The sequence below is a fragment of the Musa acuminata genome, chromosome BXJ1-1 (genome assembly GCF_036884655.1).
Source record: "Musa acuminata AAA Group cultivar baxijiao chromosome BXJ1-1, Cavendish_Baxijiao_AAA, whole genome shotgun sequence".
Lineage (NCBI taxonomy): Eukaryota > Viridiplantae > Streptophyta > Magnoliopsida > Zingiberales > Musaceae > Musa > Musa acuminata.
Window position 1 is genome coordinate 9746436 of NC_088327.1, and position 22207 is coordinate 9768642.

The window sequence follows — 22207 nt, forward strand, 5'->3', positions numbered from 1 at the left end:
GTTACCGGTTTAAACCTGATTGGTATGTTAATTAATTAAATTTTAATTTTAATAAAATTAAAATTATGAGAAGAAAGTTGATAATTAGGTTACTTTAATATTAGTTTTAAGTAGATGTGTTCAAATCAGTTCTAATCATTTTTTTAGTTTGAATCAAAATTTATTTGAATAAATTTAAAATCAATTAATTTAGTTTAGTTAATTAGTTCATCAATTTAACTCAATCGAATTAATATCTTTTATATTAAAATTAATTTAATTTGATTCAAATTGATTAATCAAATAAAAAATTTAAATTTATTATTAGGTTAAAATTTAAATTAAAATTAAAATCATAAAAAATGGTAATTAAGTTACTTCAATCTTAATTTTAAGCAGGAGTATTTGAAATCCGTTCAAATCATTTTTTTAATTTGAATCAAAACTATTTTAAATGAATTTAAAATTAATTAATCTTATTTAATTAACTAGTTATTCAGTTGAATTCAATCGAATTAATATATTTTAAACTAAAACTGATTAAATTTGATTTAAATTGATTGATCAATCAAAAATTAAAATTAAAATTAAAATAATCAGAAAAGTTATTAATTACGTTAGTTCAGTCTTAGTTTTAGGCAGGGTGTTTAAATCAGTTAAAATAAATTTTTTAGTTCGAATTAAAACCAATTTAAATTGATTCAAAATTAATTAATCTAGTTGAGTAACAAGTTAATCAGTCGAAATTAATTAAATTAATATATTTTAAATTAGAACTGATTTAATTTGATTCAAATTGATTAATCAAATAAAAAAGATATCTAAATCAAAATTGTTTATAACTTTTAAAATCAAAGTATTGGTGAATCAATTTAGATCTGATTGATTTTGAATTGATTCAAATTAAGTTTTGATTAAATTTGATTTTAACATCCATACTTTTAGTTCAGTGATATATCATCATAAATAATTTTAACAAATTTTAAATTAAAATTAGATTTGAATTTGAATTTAAAATCACAAAATTGAGTGGGGTCTATAGCTTAGTGGTAGTGCATTTGATTGCAGATCAAATGGTCATTAGTTTAAATTTGATTGGGCCCTTAATTAATTATGTTTTAATTTAAATAAAATATAAATTGAAACAAAAACCATGAGAAAAAAATTGATAATGAGGTATTCCAATCTATTAAAATTATTATTAGTTCGCATCAAAACTTGAATAGATTTAAAATTAATTATTTTGGTTTAGTCACTAGTTAATCAATTAAACTCAATCGAATTAAAAAATTTTAAATTAAAATTAATTTATTTTGATTCAAATTTATTAATCAAACAAAAATTAAAATTGAGAATTAGATTAAAATTTAAATTAAAATAATGCGAAAAGGTTGATAATTAGGCTACTATTGATTAATCAAAATTAAAACTAGTTTAGTTCGATTCAAATTAATTAATTATTTTTTTTAAATATTAAAATCGAAACTTTTGATTAATCAAATTATTCTATAGCTATCAAAACCAAGATACAAATTTAAAATTGATTAATCAAATTATTTCTATAGCTTTTAAAATCAAACTATTGGTGAATAAATTCAGATCGAATCGACTTTCAAATGGTTCAAATTCAGTTTTGAATACCCATTGTTTTGATTAAATCATAATTAATTATATTTTAAATTTTAGTAAAATTAAAATTAAAATTAAAATTAATGATAAAAATAAAAATTAGGTTACTTCAATCTTAGTTTTAGGTAGGGGTGTTAAAATTAATTCAAATTATTTTTTAAATTTAAATCAATATTATTTTAAATAGATTCAAAATAAATTAATCTGCTTCGAGTAATCTGCCGAACTCAATTGAATTAATATCTTCTAAATTAAAACTAATTAAGTTCGATTCAAATTGATTAATAAACTTTGAATTGGTTCAAATTTAGTTTTAATTCAATTTTATTTTTTAATTCGATTTGAACACTTATCAAGTTAGTGAAAGACTAATATAAACAATTTTAACAAATCTTAAAATTAAATTAAATTTAAAATTGAAATTAAAATAAAAAAAATTAAATGTTTAGGTTCATAGCAGAATGGTAAAGCATTCGATTGGACATCCAATAGTTATCGATTCAAACCTGATTGGTCTCTTAATTAATTATATTTTAATTTTAATAAAATTTAAATTATGAGAAAAAGTTGATAATTTAAACTGGTTGAAATTATAAGCATCCGAAGAGCGCGTCGGGAATGCCCATTTCCTAATTCTCTCTCTCTCTCCTATCGCGTCGATCTTCGAGGCGAGACCGTCCTTTTTTGTGTACATTAATTCAGTCGTAGCGAGATTTCGATGCGTAAAACGGTGACGGTAGATGATCCACCTCTTTCCCATCTTTCTCATGATTCCCAAGAACATTTCTCCTTCCAATTCCAACTCGACGCTGCCTTGTGTGGTTTCGCTTTATTCTCGCCCCCTTGCCTTTTTTCCCCGGCCGATATCGGGTGCGAAGGCAAGCAAATTAGGGTTCTAGAGTCCCCCAATTACTGTTTCATTTTGATTTTATTCTTTCATTTTGATCGTCTCATTAAGATTCCAATTACTTTTTTCATTATTATTTTTCAACTGCTAAAAAGTTGGATTTCCCTCCCCTCTATTAATGTGAGATCTTTCTGTCGTTACATCTTGTTTATTCTATCCATTCGTCTTTATGCTTGGAATCCAATTTGTTGTACGGAATCGATTAGTGGTTGGGTTGAATTGTTATTCCTTCCTACATAATCTTTAAAATGAAGCTTTTTGTTCACGTCATTGAGGCTCGTGGTCTTCCTGTAATAAATATGAATGGGTCATGTGATCCCTACGTGAGATTGCAGCTTGGCGGTCGTAGGTCGAAAACTAAGGTCATCAAAAAGAACTTGAACCCTTTTTGGGATGAAAAGTTCAGCTTCCTTGTCGGGGAACTCAGTGAAGAGCTTATTGTCTCAGTTCTCAACGAAGATAAGTACTTTAATAATGATTTCTTGGGGAAGGTGAAGGTGTCATTGTTGAAGGTCTTGGACGCTGAAAACCTATCCCTGGGGACGGCCTGGTACCAGCTGCAACCCAAGAATAAGAAGTCGAAGAACAAGAAAAGGGGTAATATGCCGATTATCCTTCTCTGTTCTATGGATGTTATTCTCTAGCTGGAATTATTTCAGTTTAGTTAGCTCCAGCTTTCCCTCTCCTGATCATGTCTGTCCTCCATTTCTTGGCTTAGATATGGAGTCTCTGGTTCCTGGTACAGGTTCCAACATGTGGGGCCCTGGATATTAATTCTTTTTCACTCGTTTAGTTGTATGATTTTAGTTTCTTTAAAAGCTCAGATGTTCTTGATAGCTTGTAAGCGTGTCAAGTCTCTATATCGTAGATGAATGAAAAGAGGCAAATATTAGGCAACCAAAGTTGCAAATGATATATAGTGAAAATGGATCATGAAATGGTTTTTGTGAATTCCAGATACAAATGTTCTTTCTTTACTGAACACCCGTAACTGTACTAGTTGTTATTGCACTTGTTTAGTCAAACATATGCACTGAGTAATCAAGTAACTATTATCTGTTTATCTTGCATTTAAAATGAAACGCTCGTAGATCAACAATTAAAAATTGATCTCCATTTACAGTTTCAATTGGCAAATTAGATTTAGTTTTAGCAAGTTCAGCAGCACATGCTCCAGCTTTGGTTGTTTTGTTGGAAGAAAAATAATAGAACATGGGAAGGATAACCCGACACATGCAGATGTTAGTGTCTGGTAGTTCTCTAATCTTCATTGTATTGATAAGATTAAGTGTATAAACGGTGTCATTTAAGCTTTCCTGGCTCATCTCAAAACATAATGATTTTCACTCGATGTCATTATGATCAGATAGAAATATGTACCATGACGTAGTTCTTTTAGCGCAGGAGGCATATGCATGCAATATTTAATGGTACTAATTATTTAATTTGTCCCACTTGTAGGGGAAATTTGTCTCACCATACAATTGTCCCCAAGAAATACTATCTTAGATGATTCTTCTATTGTCTCACAAGCACCTTCTACTGATCTTGCATCAAGTTCGGAGACCTCCCAACCGATAAGGGAAGCGCCTTTGTGTACTTCTTCTGGTGGCAAAATTGATTCATCTTCTTTGATGGATCTTGAAGAAACTAGAGCTACCAAGGAAAATAAGTCAAACACAACATCTTTTGTTGAACTATTGTCTCAGATGTTCCGTGGGAAGAATGCAGAATCTGTTCCTTTAGCTGAAAATAGGGACCTTGATTCGTTAGAACAGTCAGAAGGGGCATCTATGAAAGCGGATGTATGTGCTGACTCAGCTGACAATGTACCATGTGAGAACAAATTCGAGGAACTACTGGAAACTATGGCCTCAAAATGTCTTGGGTCTGATATGCCTGGGCATCTACCCGGTGGAATATTACTTGATCAGTCTTATGCTATTGCACCAGGTGATCTGAACTCCCTTCTTTTTTCACCAGATTCAATTGTTAGGAGATCTTTTGCAGAGCTTCAAGGAACTACAGATCTGCAAAGGGAACCGTGGAGGCTTCTTAATGGTGAAAGTAGTTTAAAGAGAGTGATGACTTACACAAAAGCTGCAACTAAACTGATCAAGTCTGTGAGAGCTACAGAGGAGCAGACATATCTGAATGCAGATGGAAAACAGTTTGCAGTTTTAGCAAGCGTAAGCATTCCTGATGTTCCTTGTGGTAGCTATTTTAAGACAGAGATCCTCTATTTGATAATGCCAGGGCCTCAGCTGCCATCAGCTAACCAATCATCACATTTGATTATATCATGGCGTTTAAACTTTCTTCAAAGTACAATGATGAAAGGCATGATTGAAAGTGGAGCAAAGCAAGGTCTTACAGAGAGTTTTGCCCAGTTTGCTGACGTTCTTTCCAAGCATGTTAAACCAGTTGCTTTGGATGACTCTTCTTGCAGCATAGAGAAAAACTTGGTTCTACCAGAGATAAAACGGGAGTCTAGTTTGGGCTTGGCAGTCCAGTTCCTCTGTAATTTTACAGTTCTACTCTCTCTCTTTGTAGGATTATATGTATGTGCTCACATCCTAATAGCCAAACCTGGCACGGTTCAGGGGCTTGAGTTTGTTGGACTTGATTTGCCTGACTCCTTCACAGAACTTCTATTGTCTGCAGTTTTGACGCTTCAAGGGCAATATGTTCTAGAAGTAATAGGACGTTTTTTGCGTGCCAGAAAACACAATGGTATGACCTGCGATCCATCACATTTTTTTCAGAAATGATTTTTATTTTTATTTTTTGTCTCTTAAATGCTTGATTGAGGAGCTTCTGTGAAGAATGATCAAAACAAACATTATATATGTTGAGTTTCTGATCTATGCCTGTGCTAGAATATTGCTAACAGATCAAGAATTAGATTGAAATTAAGGCCTTAAGTATAACTTCCTGTTGCTGCTGAGCCTAAAGATTATTAGCAAATTCCCTGGTATATGAATGACACGTAGGTTCTGAAGATGGACTTTCAAGTAGATGCTGTAGCAAAATATAGAAGTTATTAGTTTAATCGTGCCTCCTATTTTCAGGGATCCAGTAATAGAAGAAAATTGCTAACAGATCAAGAATTAGATTGAAATTAAGGCCTTAAGTATAACTTCCTGTTGCTGAGCCTAAAGATTATTAGCAAATTCCCTGGCATATGAATGACACATAGGTTCTGAAGATGGACATTCAAGTAGATGCTGTAGCAAAATATAGAAGTTATTAGATTAATCATACCTCCTATTTTCAGGGATCCAGTAATAGAAGAATATGAATTTTCTGAAATTATCAGATTCTCCCTTTGCCACAGTGTAACTGCGAAATTTACATAACTGTTATCTTAGGTTAGATACAGTGATTCTATTTTCCATAACCATGATTTCTTTTGTCTTTGTTTGCTAAAATACAAGTTTTGGTAGTTCAGTTAGACTGTATCTATAAAGAGCATTATTACAATATTGATCAGAATTAATTCCATGTGCCTGGCCATAAAAATACTTGGACATATTATTCTGTATGTGTAACCAAAATGAAAACATTATTATTATTTTTTTACCTGGATGGCTGAGATATGTCAAGCTATCACCAACATTCAGTCATTAGCGGATGTTATGTCCCGACTAATCTCACAACTTAGATCCCTACAGGAGGAACAGGTGACATATTTCCACACCTTCTGTTCATTATCTAAGTTGATTGTGAAGTTTGATGACAAGCCGCATGCTCTTTTAGTCATATCGATGGGCAAGAGCATTTATTAGAATGTCCTCGTCTTTCCCTTTCCCTTTGATATTCTCGTGTCTCCGGTGGTGCTGATCGGGGGATCTTCTCATCTCTCTATATCTTCTGCCATCGAGCAAGCTGTTAGAGGCTGAGTAATAAGTGATCATGAATGTGCGATGGTGGAGATGGTGTGATCAATGGTGGTGGGGCTACTAGAGAAGCAGGTTGGAGTAGCAAGCAGGTGACGGGTCATGCAGCACCTAGGGTGTGAATTTAAGCATAGATGGATCAAGAGCAATGGTGGAAACTAGATGATTGGGAAGATGCAATGGAGATACTAATGAGGTTTTGGGAATTATCAAAATTTTCCGAGGAATGGTAATATTCGGTTAACCACCCTTTTTGCTTTCATAATGCAAGGTTTAATATTTTGATCTGGAAACCGTACTGGTCCCTGGATGGGGCATACCATGTTTCTGTATTCCCTGTGCCCACTGAGGTGGGCCTGGCCAAAAGAAGAGGAGGAGGAGGAGGAGGACGTGGTGGTGGTGTGGAGGAACCAGAGGAGGAGGAGAAGGAGAAGAGTGTAACAAACAAGATGTAACAACGAGGAGAAGGTGACAACATCAGCAGTGGAGGCTGCAAGCCAGAGAAAAGAGATGGGAAAATGGGAGGCTATCAACAGTTGTTGACAACTGTTTTCATCCAGAGATTAAAAAGATTAAAAAAATGAATTACTTGTTTCAACTGGATCGGACAAAATGGTTTGGTCCATGCACTATAGCTACGTGGACCATAGTGGACAATACGGTTGGCATATAAATCTTTTCGCGATGTATTATTTAGTTTTAACCAGATCTTAATACATGATCAGATTTAGATGTTATTTGTATAATCTAACTGTTTCCATGCATTGAGATATGGTAGGGTTAACATTCTCGATTTGTGTGTAATGCCTCAATTTTTTTTTGCTGTTTCTCTGATATGAAGTCGAACTTGCGAGTATATTGAGAGGAAAGAAATGAAAAGCAAACTAGTGGTCGACTAATTGTCATCTCAAATATCTAATAATTTATCAGTTGGAGAATGGGTAGTATTTTATTATAATTGCCCAGGAAGGTTATAAATTAAAATTTTTTCCAACAATATAACTTTGCTAAAAATTAAGGATTTTTGTCTTGTAGTATGAGAGCTTGCTGATAGTATGTTAAGACTTGGCTTAGGTATATGTTTGTATGGATCAGAAGAGCACATGCAGAAACCTTTTTGGCATGGGACATACCAACCCATGCTGACCAGCATGGAGTCCTTGCTTGTAATATACCTGCAGCATTAGATATAAAATAGGATTTCTTGCAGATTCACTTTAAAGTAAGTTCTCTTGTACAACTTTGCCACAATCTGCATAAAGCAATAGATAAACTAAGTTTTTTAAGAATATTAAGGCTGTAACTCAAGGTAGTGTCCACCATCCAAACATGGCTAGTAGTTGAGTTTGCCACCTACTACAAATTCAAAGTGTAGTTCTCTCATCTGTGAACTTTTTAACTTCCACTGATGAGACTTTCAGAATCTTGGTTTCTTTATCTATTTTTTCTCCTGCTAAAGGAGCCATGTTTTTCTTCTTCAGTTGCTTGATTAAATAGCTGCATTTTATGCACAGGTAGTGATCATGGGGTTAAAGCACAAGGAGATGGTTGGTTGCTAACTGTTGCATTGATTGAGGGAAGCAATATAGGAGGTGCATATTCATGTGGGTTCTCTGATCCCTATGTTGTCTTTACATGCAATGGAAAAACAAAGACAAGCTCAATTAAGTTCCAAGCAGCAAATCCAGTATGGAATGGTAATTTGGTGAAATACCACTTCTTTCACTTTGTTTATTTGGATAATTGCAGTGATTTGGAAAGAAGCATATACATTTCTGTTACTGACTTTTCCTGTTGGTATATATATCTTGATACAGTGGACTTCCTATAATTGTTCGTACTTTGTTGGATCTGCAGAGATATATGAATTCGATGCCATGGATGATCCTCCATCTAGAATGGAGGTGGCGGTTTATGATTTTGATGGACCATTGGATGAGGCTATATCTCTTGGTCATGCAGAAGTCAACTTTGTGAAATCTAATTTATCAAAACTAGCTGATATCTGGATTCCTCTTCAAGGAAAATTTGCTCAAGCATGTCAGTCTAAGTTGCGTTTGAGGATTTTTTTGAGCAATTCAAGGGGCAATGGTGTTGTCACAGATTATCTAACAAAAATGGAGAAAGAGGTCGGCAAGAAGGTAAAAAACACATACAATATGATGACACTGTTCTTGTGATTCTTCGTGTCTTCTGGCTTAGGTATCGGATGGTTAAATATGTAGATAAATCTGCGGTCACCTCAAACAAATTCTGCATTCCAGAAGCTCTTTGGTCTCCCACAAGAAGAATTTCTCATTAATGACTTTTCCTGTCACCTGAAACGCAAGATGCCTTTACAGGTACTTTATGTTTTCCTTATGTTACTTGATCTAGCTAATAAGTTAGCACAGGTACACTCTTTCAATTTACTATTATGGAACTTTATTGATATCAAAGTTTTTGATGATTATGTATTTCGGAATGTATCCATAATATAATTTATGGAAAACTTGTTGGTTGAACCCACCGTGGATACATTTATATAATTGCTAACACAAATCACTAAGGTGTGTTGCTTCTCAGTCTCTAATTTTTAACTCTTCTGTATATATAATACTAGCCTATTCACTTGTGTGACATATGCAAGGTTCAGAAGATCAGGAACCAAAACTGAAGCGACATCAGAATTTGGGATCCTTTTCTGTCCAAATGGAGTCATTGAATTGGATGTTCTGGAATTGTAGGCCCAGACTGGGCTAGCAGCAGTCGTGGATCCATGGAAACCAGCTCAATTTGAGCAGCTAGTATATGTACAGTAGAAATGGAATCTTCCATTAATCCTGAAGTATTATGTGTAGCCAATATTTATTTTACAAGTGGAATCTTCTATGTGCTATGAAGAACTATGAGTAGTTTAAGCTGCCAGTGATGGATCGTGTTTAGGACACTAAGCAATATAGGAGGACGAAGATGAATGGAATGGAATGGAAATATAAATGTAAATGCACCTTTACTTGCTCTTTAAGCCCCATCCATATATTAAAATGAAAAACAAGACGAATGGATAGGCATAAGGAGAACATATTGATCAACTATATAAGTTGGAAATTACATCAAAAATAACTTGAACATTCTTTCTTTTTTAATGGGTAAATAAAATTAGAACCATTCACTTTACTATTGTGTCCAAGTGTCATATCCATTTTGAGTAAAAGGTTCATTTTAATTGTTGACATGTCCAATAAAAGTGAGCCTATCTCAATATTTTTGTCAGCATGTTGGGTATTGGGATAAATCAGTCTTCACATTGCAATGATATATGTAATCCAGCTATCAAGTTTGCAGTCCATTGCACTAAAGGTTGTACTTCTTTTCTAACTGCTACTTAGCTTCTTCAGATTCAATGGTTGTGTATTTTAGAGTTCTGTTAAATGTTTTAATCATGATGCTTGAGCAGCTAAATGCATAGGATTTTTGCAGGGTCGGCTTTTTCTTTCTTCAAGAATTATCGGGTTTTATACGAATATATTTGGACACAAGACCAAGTTTTTCTTTCTCTGGGATGACATTGATGATATCCAAGTTATTCCGCCATCTCTGGCAAATGTTGGTAGTCCTTCTATGATTATAGTCCTATGCCAAGGTAGAGGTATGGATGCGAAGCATGGAGCAAAAGAAATAGACCAGGATGGAAGATTAAAATTTCATTTTCAGTCATTCGTCTCATTCAATGTAGCCAGCAGGTACTAGTTAGTAGTTTCTTTGTTTTATACTAGTGGTACAACTTGTAGACTAACTGCTCAAATGAATCTAAAGGGCGTCAACTTGGATTTAGCATCACCACTGTCATTTTTCACTTTCCACATTGTTTACTAATGTTCTATGCTTTAGGTTGTCTTTTGAGTGCTGATTTCTTTAACATCTCATTTTAATGGATATTTTTCTTTAATGTAATCCCAAACAGCTATGACTTCTTTTGTTTATTTATTTGATAGTCATTTGTTTTGGAGGTACACTCACAACTCCTAGATCTATATAGTCCTCCTCAGTTGCAACTTTATATTGGCATATCAAAGCTTGCATCTGGAATAACTCATTTCTGACAGGACAACCATGGCATTGTGGAAAGCAAGATCTTTGAGTCCTGAGCAGAAGGTGCAACTTGTTGAAGAAGAATCTGAAGCAAAACACTTTCAAAGTGAAGAAAGTGGATCATGCTTGGGATTTGAAGATGTCAAAACGTTTGAGATCTTTGCTGATGGCCTTCCAATGGCTGTGAGTTTTTTTTTTTTTTAACTCGGACATTGCCAATTGGAGCAAATTCGTGTTTTCTATTAAAAAAAAATATTTTTAGTGAATACCATGCTGTTTGATGCTTTATCAGGCTAGTTTTTTAATGAATATATTTGAAGGAGGCCCATTGGAACAGAAGATTATGCATAAAGTTGGTTGCCTTGACTATTCAGCCACACAATGGCAACCAGTTAAACTTGATGTATGGCAGAGGCGAATCAGTTACAAATTCGATGGTAATTTATCACGTTTTGAAGGGGAAGTGACCAGCACTCAGCAAAAGTTTCCCTTGCCTAATAGAAATGGATGGATTGTAGAAGAGGTTGTCTCTCTCCAAGACCTCCTACTTGGTGATTGTTTCTGTGTATGTGCCTCAGCGATCCTGTCATTTTCATCCTTAGCATTTTTGAAGTTTAGCAGTTGATACGGAAGTTTACTGATCTGTGAGTAGTTTGGGATGCGTATTGCAAACACTTCTTTTCCAACTTTGCTATTTGTATCCTGTATGCTTTTCTTTTGTTGTGTGAGCTTTGCGATTTCTTTTAAACAGCCTTTCACCATTTGAAAAATTAGCCAGTCTTGTGCACCTCAATAATTTCAGGAGTGTTCAAAGAGGAAGAGGTTGAAGAAGAAAACCATGTGCACTGTGGCATATTTGGAGAATATACTATAGAAATTGGAAATAGAAGATGACACATTGAAAATTTTTAGTGGAATATGATATGTTGCAGGATATAACTATTGATTGTCTTTTGTTTTGCAGTATAACCACTTATATGAGTGTCTTGTGAAAAAACTTTACTAATTATAGTTTCAGTTTAGTGAAAATATGACCTTTCTTTTTCTTGTTTTTGCAGCTTCTACTGAAATACCGGATAGAGGATCTTCCCTCTGTATCCAAGGGATGCAGTGTTCAAGCATCCCTGGGAATTGCTTGGCTGAAAAGTACTAAACACCGAAAGAAGATCACAAAGAACATAATTACTGATACTTCTCTTCGCCTCAAAGAGATATTTTCTCAAGTCGAAAAAGAGCTACAAGATGGGAACCAGATTCTGTGATATTAGCTGAGCCCATTAATTTTGATACTATTAGACTTCAAAAAGGCTGCATGTTTATCTGATATTCAATATGGTTCACTGCTAATTTATCTGCTGAATTTGGAGGTATTTGAAGTTAGATCAGCAAACAACCAAGACAGCTACATTTCTTTTCTAGCAACGGTGAGAGGATCACGGGTGTTTTGACTAATGGACTTGAATTAAACTGAAAGCAGGAAGGACTCTAGAATATATTGGGTGTCATGGATCATCTTCGGTTGTCTCCTCGCTCTCATAGATGACATCAATCTTGCTGTCTTGAAACTCGGATATGCTTACGAGATTAAACCTGCCACTAAGATATGTTTACAGGATAAATGGAGGATGAGTATTCCAGTGAAGTTCTGGTTTGATCCTTTGATGCACTGTAGCTGGAACTGTGATCAATTGAGACAATTGTGGCACATGCTGATTGTTGATGCTAAGAGAACAGTTGTTTAAACGATATATATCCGAAGGAAACAAAAGAAACCTGATTTTGCCTGCGAAAACCAACTTGCGGCTACACATTAGAGTATATGAATTTAGGTGTCATTAATGTTTCAAAAATCACTTGGTAGATTAATGGACCTAATTTTGTAACAAATTGTTCAGAGTAAATGAATTCCATGTATATCTCCGATACTACTGTGTTATATGATGTACCATGATTTTTTTTTTCTGAAACGCAATTAAGTGAGAAATTTTCTTTAAGCAAGGTTTAGTTTATGCTGAAGATGAAAGTGAGAAATTATGTGATGGAAACAAGAAAACGTCAACATTTAGTACTCAGCTGTTATTGTGCATAAATTAGATATATAAAGTCCTTCTCAGTTGTCTATTACCGTTTGATCAACTATTCTTTTATTCCTTGAAAATATTTATTGAGTTAGTTTAGTCTAATTGTTTATTGAGTCTGTTGGATTCAGTTAAAGTCAGATAGAGTTTTATTTAATATTTATTTATTATTAAGAGTCTAAGTCATCGTGGAACTATATAAATAGTGATATAATCTTTTCTTTTAATGAATCAATCACTGAAATATTATTCTAGTTTGTTATGACAAACCTTAGGAGGTCGATCCCCTCGAGACCAATCCCTCGAAGTGATCAAAGAGATCGATCCTCTTAAAACGATAATTTCTTTTTCTATTTTTTCTTTGACGATAAGACCTTAGGGAGAGAGAGTGGAAAGAAATTTGTGTGACGAAGAGTGAAGCCGATAGCCATGAACGTGTCGATCCTTCGCCGCCGCTGCTGCCTAGCCACCAAAGTAGCTATCATCATAAAAAAGAGAGAGAGAAAAGAAGAAGCCACAGCCACCCCTGCTTCCCCTGCTTCCGGCTAGCCCACCCGTCGCCGCTGCTCTCCGGTCAACGATCACTATCGCCGCTGCTTCCCGGCTGACGGACCACCACTGCCACCGCTGCTGCTCAGCCACCACTTTTCCCAGCCGCCTCGTCGCCGCTCAATCACCGCCGCTTGCCTCCTAGCGGCAACCCTAACTGCCTCCCCTTGAGTCGCAGCTGCAGACGCCGATTCCTCTCCTCCACCGGCATCAACAACAGAGCATCCTTTGCTGCCATAGTCGCGACCCTCGGCCTCCTTCTCCTTCTCCACCGTCGCCGTTACTTCCCGTCCGCTCGACCACCGCCGCCCCTGCTTCCTGGCAGCTCGCACCCTTGCTTCCCTTCTTCCCCACTACCGCTACAAGGCAACTCCTTCTCCATCGCTGCCGCTGCTTCCGGGCCACTCGATCACCGCTGCCGCTACTCCCCGGCCAGCGACCTTCGCCTCCTCGCTGCCCCATCTCACTCGAGCGAGAAGGGCTACGGCCGCTACTTTGTAGCCAGCGGACCACCCCCTCGTCGCTTCTACCATCAGCGATGCTACCACAACCGCGCCACCATCGCTGCCTTCCCTTGGGTCATAGCCGTTGCAGCCGCAACCGCTCGACCTCCCCTGCTCGTAGCGACCACAACAGAGCAACTTTGCATTTTCTGCTACAACCACCGATCACTACAATTCCCAACCAGCAACCACCACCGCTGTTGCTCCCGGCCAATGACCAATCCCTCATTCTGCAGCAGTCGCCGTCCAGCAACGCACGCAACGACCGCAGCAAGTACGCTGCCCTAACTCACACACCACCAATTCCTCTTCTCAACCCCGGTCGGTTCAACGCCGCCTCCCCCTCGACATCCACCTCCTCGGCAACTTTGCATCGACAGTGCTGATGCCCTTGATCGACACCAGAAATAAGAGTTAGAGATTATCGATTTGCAGTCATATGCAATGACTACTGATAATTCAGTGAAAGCACAAATGGAAGCGTTGAGAACCAGAATTGAGAATCGGCTAATGGAAGAATTGGAAACCAGAATTAAGAGTTGGCTACAAGAAACCCTTCATGATTTCAAAAAAAGCTTGTTGGAGCACTTTAGCAGGTTTCAACAAGATGGGAGCTAAAGTTCTATGTTACATAGATCTGGAAATACAAGAAAAGGGCCCCAAGATTGTGACACAAACTACTCACACATGAAGGTAAAATTTTCGAGATGGGAAGATGGGGATCCAACTAGTTGGATCTCTAAGGAGGAATTTTTTTTTCGTTTTCATAGAACCTCATAAGAATCCAAGGTAGAAGTGGCCTTAATCCAGCTCGTTGGAGATGCAATCTAATGGTATGATTGGTATAAAACTTTCCATGGAGTTCCTTCGTGGAAGCAGTTCAAACGAGGGCTTATTGTTCGCTTCAACACATCAAAATATGAGAATGTTGATGGACAGCTCGTCAAAATTCGTTAGACTTCTATAGTGTTGGAATATCAAAGCAGGTTTGAAAGATTATCAAATCAAGCTAGAGATCGGTCAAAACGAGAACTTTTGGGTACACTTATTGAAGGGATTAATCCAGAGATTCGGTGTGAAGTTAATAATCTTCAACCCCGCATCATGATAATTGCAATTTCATTTGCACGCCTGCATGAGGAAAAAATCAACTTGGAATACCGTCGAAACAAAGGTGTCAATGAACAAGTGATCAGCAAGCCACCCGCCCCATCTATTCCCAACCAAGGGCAACTTCTGATGATTGAGCCAATTGGAGAGGAATCGGAAGTAGAAGAGTTGGACTCCGATTATGAAAGTGTGGGAACTGATGAAGATATTGAAGCTAGCACATATACAATACATGCATTAGCTGGCTACGCTAACCCACAAACTATGAAAATTGGAGGAACTTTGAAACATCAGCATGTCACTATTTTGACTGATACGGGTAGCACTAATAATTTTATGGAGAGGAAAGTTGCAGGCCGATTAGCCTACCACATTGAAGGCTATGACATATTCGAAGTAAAGATCGCTGAAGGATGGATTTTAACTTATGATAGCAAATGTTCATAGATAAAATTGATTATACAGGGCCAGGAGTTTCTTGCAACAATTACTATACTAAAAAACCGACTTGTTGTTTACACTATCAAAAAGTGGAGACCATACTTACTTGATCAACGAACTATGATGCGTTGTAGATAGCCTATAACTGAAGTGCTGAAAGAGAAACTCCCTGAGTTGATGCTGCTCAACCTTTATGATTAGGTTGATTTGAAGATGGAGGAATTATTACGATCATTTTTTTTAACTTTTGAATAATGTTTATTGAGTATGTTTAGTTCAGTTGTTTATTGAGTCTGTTTGGTTCAATTAGAGATTTATTTAATATTTATTTATTATTAAGAGTCCAAGTCCCAGTGGACCTTAAGCGGAACTCTATAAATATTAATGTAACCTTTTTTTTTAATGAATCAATCAATCACTAAAATATTATTCCAGTTTGTTATGACAAACCATAGGAGGTCGATCTTCTCGAAACGATCAAAGAGGTCGATACCCTCGAAATGTAAGACCTTAGGGTCTTATCATGCTCATGAAAGTCTTAATCATTTTGAGGTTCTAAACAAAGCAAAGTTTTCCCTTCCTGTCCAATTTATTACATAATATAAGCATTTGATTCTGAACTTGCTTTTGTTGTTGAAGGACATGAAACATCTTAAAAATATAATTGCTCACCGGTGCTGATTTCCAGTTGTTAAAACATATGTTCCATTTTGCACTAATTTTTTACATTGTTCACCCGTGGCAAACTAACCTCTTTCTTCAGCTATCACATTCTAAGTTCTGAAAGATGCTAAATTGCATCTCACAACCATATTTTGTCTTGCTGGCTGGATTATCTAAAATATAATTCCCAAGAGAAATCAGGTTGATGATCTCTTGATCAAGTTCACAAATTCTCTCATCACAATTTCCCTACCAAAACACTCTGGAATTGTGTTCCTGTTCTCCAAATACAGCTAGCCCAATCATTTTATCTTTTTTAGATATATATATATATATATATATATATATATATATATATATATATATATATATATATATATATATATATATATATATATATATGCAAAAGCTCTAGTTTTAAGGTGTCAAATTGATATTTTGGTAATCATAGAACATATCAATTTGGAGTAATCTTTCATTCATAAGGTCTCAAAAACAAGTTGTTGATTGTATAAATTCAAGTTTTGTGTATTATTTATTTATGAAAAGCTAAGTTGTTAATTGATTTTTTACTTAATATTTTAAAATGTCGATATACCCACATACATCAGATTCGAAGTTTGTCACGTACGTGGGTCTGATACTCGAACCGACAATACAAACTCAAAAGCATCCAGAGAATCATCATCTTCACTTTTCATCGTATCCAGCTTGTCCTTTCGTCGAATGGAATTGGTGGCGGTGGACATCTCACATACCATGAGTGGAAGAAGTTGGTGATCTTGTGGCCATGAGAAGATGTCGGAGTCGTAGACACCACATTGCCTATTTTTGTGTTACTTGAGTTCCTAACCAACGGTTCAAATCAAATTCTGCTTCCCGAAAGAAGAGGTCAAGCAAAGATCTGTGTTTCCAGGCTGAAAGTTTTAGCTTAGAGGCAGCAGCTTCTGTTTCAGAAGGATATAACAAGCTTGTGGTCGTAGAGGCCCATGTTTGATCTTAGCTTCTCATTTAATTGGCCCTTTGATTTGGTTTCTAATCCTCACTCGAAAGATTGCCATCTCCTCTTCACCCCCTCGAGAGAATTCCCGGTAACCTAACCTCTTCTGTCCCTTCCATATCTTGTTTCTAATCATTCCAATAGGTTAGTCGAAGTGTAATCTTCCTTGGACATGAAAAGTTTTTGCTGCATGTATTTTAGCTCCGTTCGTATGTTATTGAATGCTTCATTATGCTAAGTAGATGATCTTATTGGAACTCAGTTCATGCGTTCGGAACATGTCTTCCTAAAGCATGTCAGTTTGCCGTGGATGGCACAATAACAAGCTCTTGCAACTGCAATCTACATTCCAATTGATGAAGGAAGCTTCATAGGCTCTTTCTTCCTTCTCATGCACCATCACTCCTACTAGTACTAACTACTTTTTGACTGCTTCCTTATGCTGAGTAGATCCTAAATGACGACCGAAGAATTGAAGCCCAGCAACGACGAGAGAATCGAGAGATCACTGGTCGAGGATGCCAAGACTGACACACTGGCCATCAGCTCGCCCCGCCACGGAGATCGCCGGCCGGTCCTCACCAAACAATCGAGCCAAAGGTTCAGTTGCCTGTGCTCGCCGACCACCCACGCCGGATCCTTCCGCTGCAGACTCCACCGGAGCTCTCTCCGCCCCTCCACCGGCTCCGTCGGCTCCGGGTTGTCCGAATTGGCTAGCAGGCTGAAGTCCCGATCGTAGGATCTCGGTCGCCGTATACATCGTGCTCATGCCAAGAACGACGTTTCATCGACGATCTGTTATAGTATGTCCGTGTACAGTGGACTGTATCTTGTGGTTTATGTGAACTGATCATGTCTCTCTCCTCCTCTCTGCACAGTCGTGTTCTTTTGCGGTCATCAACAACGTGCCATCAGATTCTGTGTTGCTTACTATTAATGACGAAGAAGAAGATATAATTATGTTCTTATTTTTTAATACGCTTTCAATTACAAAAAATAACTTTTTTGAGTATTATTTATTTATGTAAGTCAATACTTCCAACGTGGGATTCAATTAAAGGAATGGTCTAATCAACGAACCGAACCGATCAATTTCCGGTTCGCTTCGGCATCAGTAACGACCGCTCCGAACCGATCAATCGTCAATGGGCCGCTGGTCCACTCCACGGAGCTTGGCCCATTTAGATGCGCTATTTGATCCCATTCCCATCCCTCGAAAGGAATCCTCTCTGCCTCTCTGCGCCACGCGCTCGGGTTATCTCTCTCTCGCTGGGCTCCTCGGGGGCGATCGAAGGTGTCCCCGAGTTCTCTTCCCCTGATTCTTGCTTCTGCCCCTCTTGTCTCGCCCCGTGATCGATTCCCTCATTCTGATGATGCTTCTTGATTTCGATTGGAACCGTATCGATCGAGGTTAGGGGATGTTCTTGTCGTTGCGTGTCGGAGTTTGTTCTTTTGGTAGCTCCGTAGGGGAGTCACGCTTCGTTGGTGGTTTTCTTCTTGCTCGATGGTGAAGATTTGTGTACTTCGTGTCATTCTTTAGTTGGCATCCCCGAGTTCTTCTCCTTGTTCCGTCCCGTGCTCTTATGATGCTTCTTGATTTCGATTGGAACCATATCGATCGAGGTTAGGGGATGTTCTCATCGTTGCGTGTCGGTGGAGTAAAAGGTTTTCTCGGGTCGCCGGAGTTTGTTCTTTTGTTAGCTTCGTGGGGGGTTGTTACATCGGAGTCACGCTTGGTTGTTGGTTTTCTTCTTGCTCGATGGTGAAGATTTGTGTGCTTCTTGTGATTCTTTTAGTTGGCATCCCCGAGTTCTTCTCCTTGTTCGCCTCTTCCAGTTCTTGCTTCTGTTCCTCTGTCTCGTCTCATGATCGGTCCCCTCTCTCTGATGATGCTTCTTGATATCGATTAGAACCATCTGGTTTGTTATCGGTCGAGGGTCGAGGGTCGAGGGTTGGGTCTACTCTCATCTTTGCGTGTCGTTCAGGTAAAGGATTTCTTGGTGGGTGCTACGTTGGGGTTGTTTCATCCGAGTTCCATTTTTATCTTGCTCGATGGAGATGATGCAAATCTTTGTTTTCGTTTATTTGTATGTTTCTAGTGATTCTTTTAGTTGGGATCCTTAGTTTTTGTATAAAGATAAAGGTTTTTATGGTGTAATACTTTATGCCCTATTTTTTGTGCTGCTGCCTCTCCTTTGTTTGTTTTTTCCATATTTTTCTTGCAAGAAGTTTAGAGAAATTCTACACACAATTGGGCATTACTACCCAGAATACAGCAGTAAGGGTGTTTTTTTGCACATTTAATTTAGTGGAAGATCAATTCTTGGTGCTCATTAATTTGAAGTTCTAGTTGACCTGTGATTATATCTTCTTCTCACAAAGAAAGAGAGAGAGAGAGAATAGTATGTCTGGTGATTTGTTTAGAGGATCTTCAGCATCAGGTTGTTTGGTGATTTGTTTAGAGAAACTTTCAGCACTAGAACTCTGCCTGAAGATCTAAGGATTTCAGTTTTTTCTCTCAGATTCAGTGTTTCCATGGTGTGTTTGCTTTTATTGTTTGCTGATTGTTATCCATGTGTACTGCTAACTTGCAGATTTGAATCATAAGAAGGATGTCTCTAACAAGTGCGACTGTGCCTGCTCTCGCCACCTCAACGAAGAGCCTTCAAGGTACATCTTCACTTAATATAAATATATCATGATTCTAGTGCTGAAAGTTTTTAGTTGATTTGCAACCTAAATCAGTGGTGCTGAAGACACAAATTAATGGTGCTAGATACTTATGTGACCCATGATGATCACTGAGATCTAAAACGTTACGTGAATTTCTGAAGATGAGATGGTGCATAGAGAATCTGTTGGTGCAAGTAAAGGAAGTATGAAGTAGATAGTGTAAGAACAAGATACTCTAAATCTGTGGTGAGGACTTTGAAATATATAGAATGCTAATCTGGCAAGCCAATTAGAAACAGGCTTGTTGTACTGGACTGATGCTACCACTGCACTTGTCATTGCCATTACTGCTCTACCTAACCTTGCATCTGATCCACCTCCTGCCAAGAGAGGAAAGAGGAAGAGGGAATATAAGGGATTGCATCCATACAACCAGGTTAAAAATTGTACAAGTTGGGAAACAATAGGTTTACATGGAGTAAATAACTTATACTATTGGGCTTTTTATACGTTAGGAAGTTATTGCACCAAATTTCTTTCTAATGTTTCTCCACTGTATGCAGTTTACACATTCCTATAAAATGTGTGCATAATGTGGTGCGTAGGACATTACAGCATTCTAATTGACTCTGTGATTCCAAAGGGACACAACTGGACAAGATCACTTCAGCAGAGTTAGTGCAATGAACTAGGATAATGATGTCATCAGGCTTTATAATTTATTGAGGACTCATCCTTATGTAAAAGGAATGGAGATCTTTTATGTGTATCATTATCTTTGCTCTTGTTATCTGTTTTTTCATTTGCCTTGTGCATAAGATTTTCTCAGCTGCTATGACCAAACTATCTTATCATATGATGCAGGGACACCAGGTCGAAGGGTCCAGCTTCCATACTCTGATCTCTCATTGCCCTGCACTAAATATCAGCCATTTCAACATGCACAAACTAAATTGGGAGCTCGGCGACTACGTTCTGGTGCACTGATATGTGCTGCAGCCTTGGTGTGTTACTTATAACCGTCATGAAATTATACTTGTGCATGATAAGGTTTCATAAATTAACGCCGTTAGTATGCGATAATTGGCTCTAAGGCTGTGATGTTGACTTATTCAGCTGTCCACCTTGGTCATTCATTATTTGTGCATCTTGAAGTGTTGATTTGACTATTTTTATTGCATATCTCAAACTTTGAGGAGCTAATATTCTGGTCGATAACAAGATCAAGACAGGGATGCATGTTGCTAGTTGGGTCATGATTGAAATTATGCAGCAAAATAGATGGATTTTCATTGAGTTCTTTTAAGCAACACAACTAAAGAATAGCTGGTTGGTCCTTACTTGGAGTGTTTGAATGCTACTGGCATAGTTGCTTGGAGTGCTTGAATTTTTATGACGGCATGAAATTAACAGTGGTGTGCAGAGAGAAATATGCATGATTACGTTTCCTGTTTTTGGTACCATTGTAATAGAGGTATCAGTAGTGTATGTGGCGTATTATTTATTAATCTGTTCTCGGACTATTTTGTGATCTTGGATGAATTTTTCTTGTGTTGAAAGTGGGTTGGCTTGCTGATATTATCAGTGAGCCACATGAAAGCTAGCCTTGATGATATTGCTGTATTGGCGTTTTCATCTGAAAATTATAAAAAGAAAAAATAATAATAAAGCTGACTAAAATGAATCTATTCTTGGACTATTTTGTGATCTTGGATGAATTTTTCTTGTGTTGAAAGTGGGATAGGCTTGCTGATATTATCAGTGAGCCACATGAAAGCTAGCCTTGATGATATTGCTGTATTGGCATCATATTTGTTCTTCTCATTCTTATAATTCATTTCTGTTTGTAATTCTTGGTTGTTTCCTGATTGGTTTCCCCGCCTATTGCATTATATCTTACATGGCTATCTATTAGTTCAACGCGAAAACTTACTGCCTTGTTTTCTCCTGCAGAGCGCAAGATGTGCAGCAGAGCAAACCCAGACAGTCACACGCCAATCATCTACGATAACGATTGCTCCCATCCAAGGTGAGGAACATATATGTGGATGATACTGATTGCTCTTCCCGAGGCTAAAGTTGTTGAATGATGACCAGATGAAATAACTCCCCCTCTTTTATACTTCCAAATTCCAATATTTAACAAGAAGTAATTGTCATCTTATTTTCAGGGAAGGAGAAATCACCAGAGCTTGACGACGGAGGGACAGGATTTCCACCTCGGGATGATGATGGTGGTGGCGGTGGAGGTGGTGGAGGAGGGGGGCACTGGTCGGGTGGTTTCTTCTTCTTTGGCTTGCTTGCCTTTTTAGGTCTTATGAAGGATCAAGAAAGCGAGGGGCCCTATCAGAATAACAAACGAAGATATTGATTCTCTCCCAGTTTGGTCTATTGATGTAATCCAACACGTCGAGGATGAGGATGAAGATTGTCACGGTGAAAGATTCATCATCACTCGAGCTGTTAATGTCGAGCATGATCATTAAACCAGCTATATATGAATGAACATGAATAGAAGTTCTAATCAAATTTGAGCTTAATCTGTTATGAACTAACTGATGCTGAATTGATGTGTTTTTATATTCTGCTGGCACACGATGGATTGTTGGGATTGTATCGTCATTAATCAGGTGCATCATTCTTCCCAAATTTTATTTAATGTTCTACTTTAAATTTGTGCAGTGGCCTCGAGTGAGTTTGGT

At 37.3% G+C, this 22207-nt stretch overlaps 2 protein-coding genes across 5 annotated transcripts; both read left to right on the forward strand.

Annotated features, from left to right (window-relative positions):
- The first annotated feature begins 2227 nt into the window (after window positions 1–2227).
- LOC108952662 (C2 and GRAM domain-containing protein At1g03370-like) lies at window positions 2228–12411 on the forward strand. Of its 3 annotated transcripts, none has more exons than XM_065180225.1 (9): window positions 2228–3112; window positions 3977–5248; window positions 7929–8111; window positions 8272–8555; window positions 8640–8756; window positions 9877–10139; window positions 10503–10671; window positions 10781–11053; window positions 11547–12411. In XM_065180225.1, exons 1-9 carry the CDS (start codon window positions 2764–2766, stop codon window positions 11748–11750), a joined length of 3114 nt encoding a protein of 1037 aa, XP_065036297.1. In that variant the 5' UTR covers window positions 2228–2763; the 3' UTR covers window positions 11751–12411. The 3 variants fall into 3 exon arrangements, with proteins under 3 accessions (XP_065036297.1, XP_065036305.1, XP_065036313.1); XM_065180233.1 differs by having other exon boundaries at window positions 10781–11132; window positions 11547–11685; XM_065180241.1 differs by lacking the exon at window positions 10781–11053.
- Window positions 12412–18037: 5626 nt separating this feature from the next.
- LOC135671883 (protein YELLOW LEAF 1, choloroplastic-like) lies at window positions 18038–22060 on the forward strand. Of its 2 annotated transcripts, none has more exons than XM_065180254.1 (5): window positions 18038–18126; window positions 19427–19502; window positions 20370–20509; window positions 21459–21534; window positions 21677–22060. In XM_065180254.1, the coding sequence occupies exons 2-5, from the start codon at window positions 19445–19447 to the stop codon at window positions 21874–21876; spliced, it is 474 nt and encodes a 157-aa protein (XP_065036326.1). In that variant the 5' UTR covers window positions 18038–18126; window positions 19427–19444; the 3' UTR covers window positions 21877–22060. The 2 variants fall into 2 exon arrangements, with proteins under 2 accessions (XP_065036326.1, XP_065036330.1); XM_065180258.1 differs by lacking the exon at window positions 18038–18126 and adding an exon at window positions 18292–18817.
- Window positions 22061–22207: the final 147 nt, after the last annotated feature.

Coding starts and splice junctions, on each gene's coding strand:
- LOC135671883 (XM_065180254.1), top strand. CDS start 19,445: ATGTCTCTAACAAGTGCGACTGTGCCTGCTCTCGCCACCTCAACGAAG. Junction 19,503..20,369: donor CTCAACGAAGAGCCTTCAAG/GTACATCTTCAC, acceptor CATATGATGCAG/GGACACCAGGTCGAAGGGTC. Junction 20,510..21,458: donor TGATATGTGCTGCAGCCTTG/GTGTGTTACTTA, acceptor TTTCTCCTGCAG/AGCGCAAGATGTGCAGCAGA.
- LOC108952662 (XM_065180225.1), top strand. CDS start 2,764: ATGAAGCTTTTTGTTCACGTCATTGAGGCTCGTGGTCTTCCTGTAATA. Junction 3,113..3,976: donor GTCGAAGAACAAGAAAAGGG/GTAATATGCCGA, acceptor TCCCACTTGTAG/GGGAAATTTGTCTCACCATA. Junction 8,757..9,876: donor AACGCAAGATGCCTTTACAG/GTACTTTATGTT, acceptor GGATTTTTGCAG/GGTCGGCTTTTTCTTTCTTC.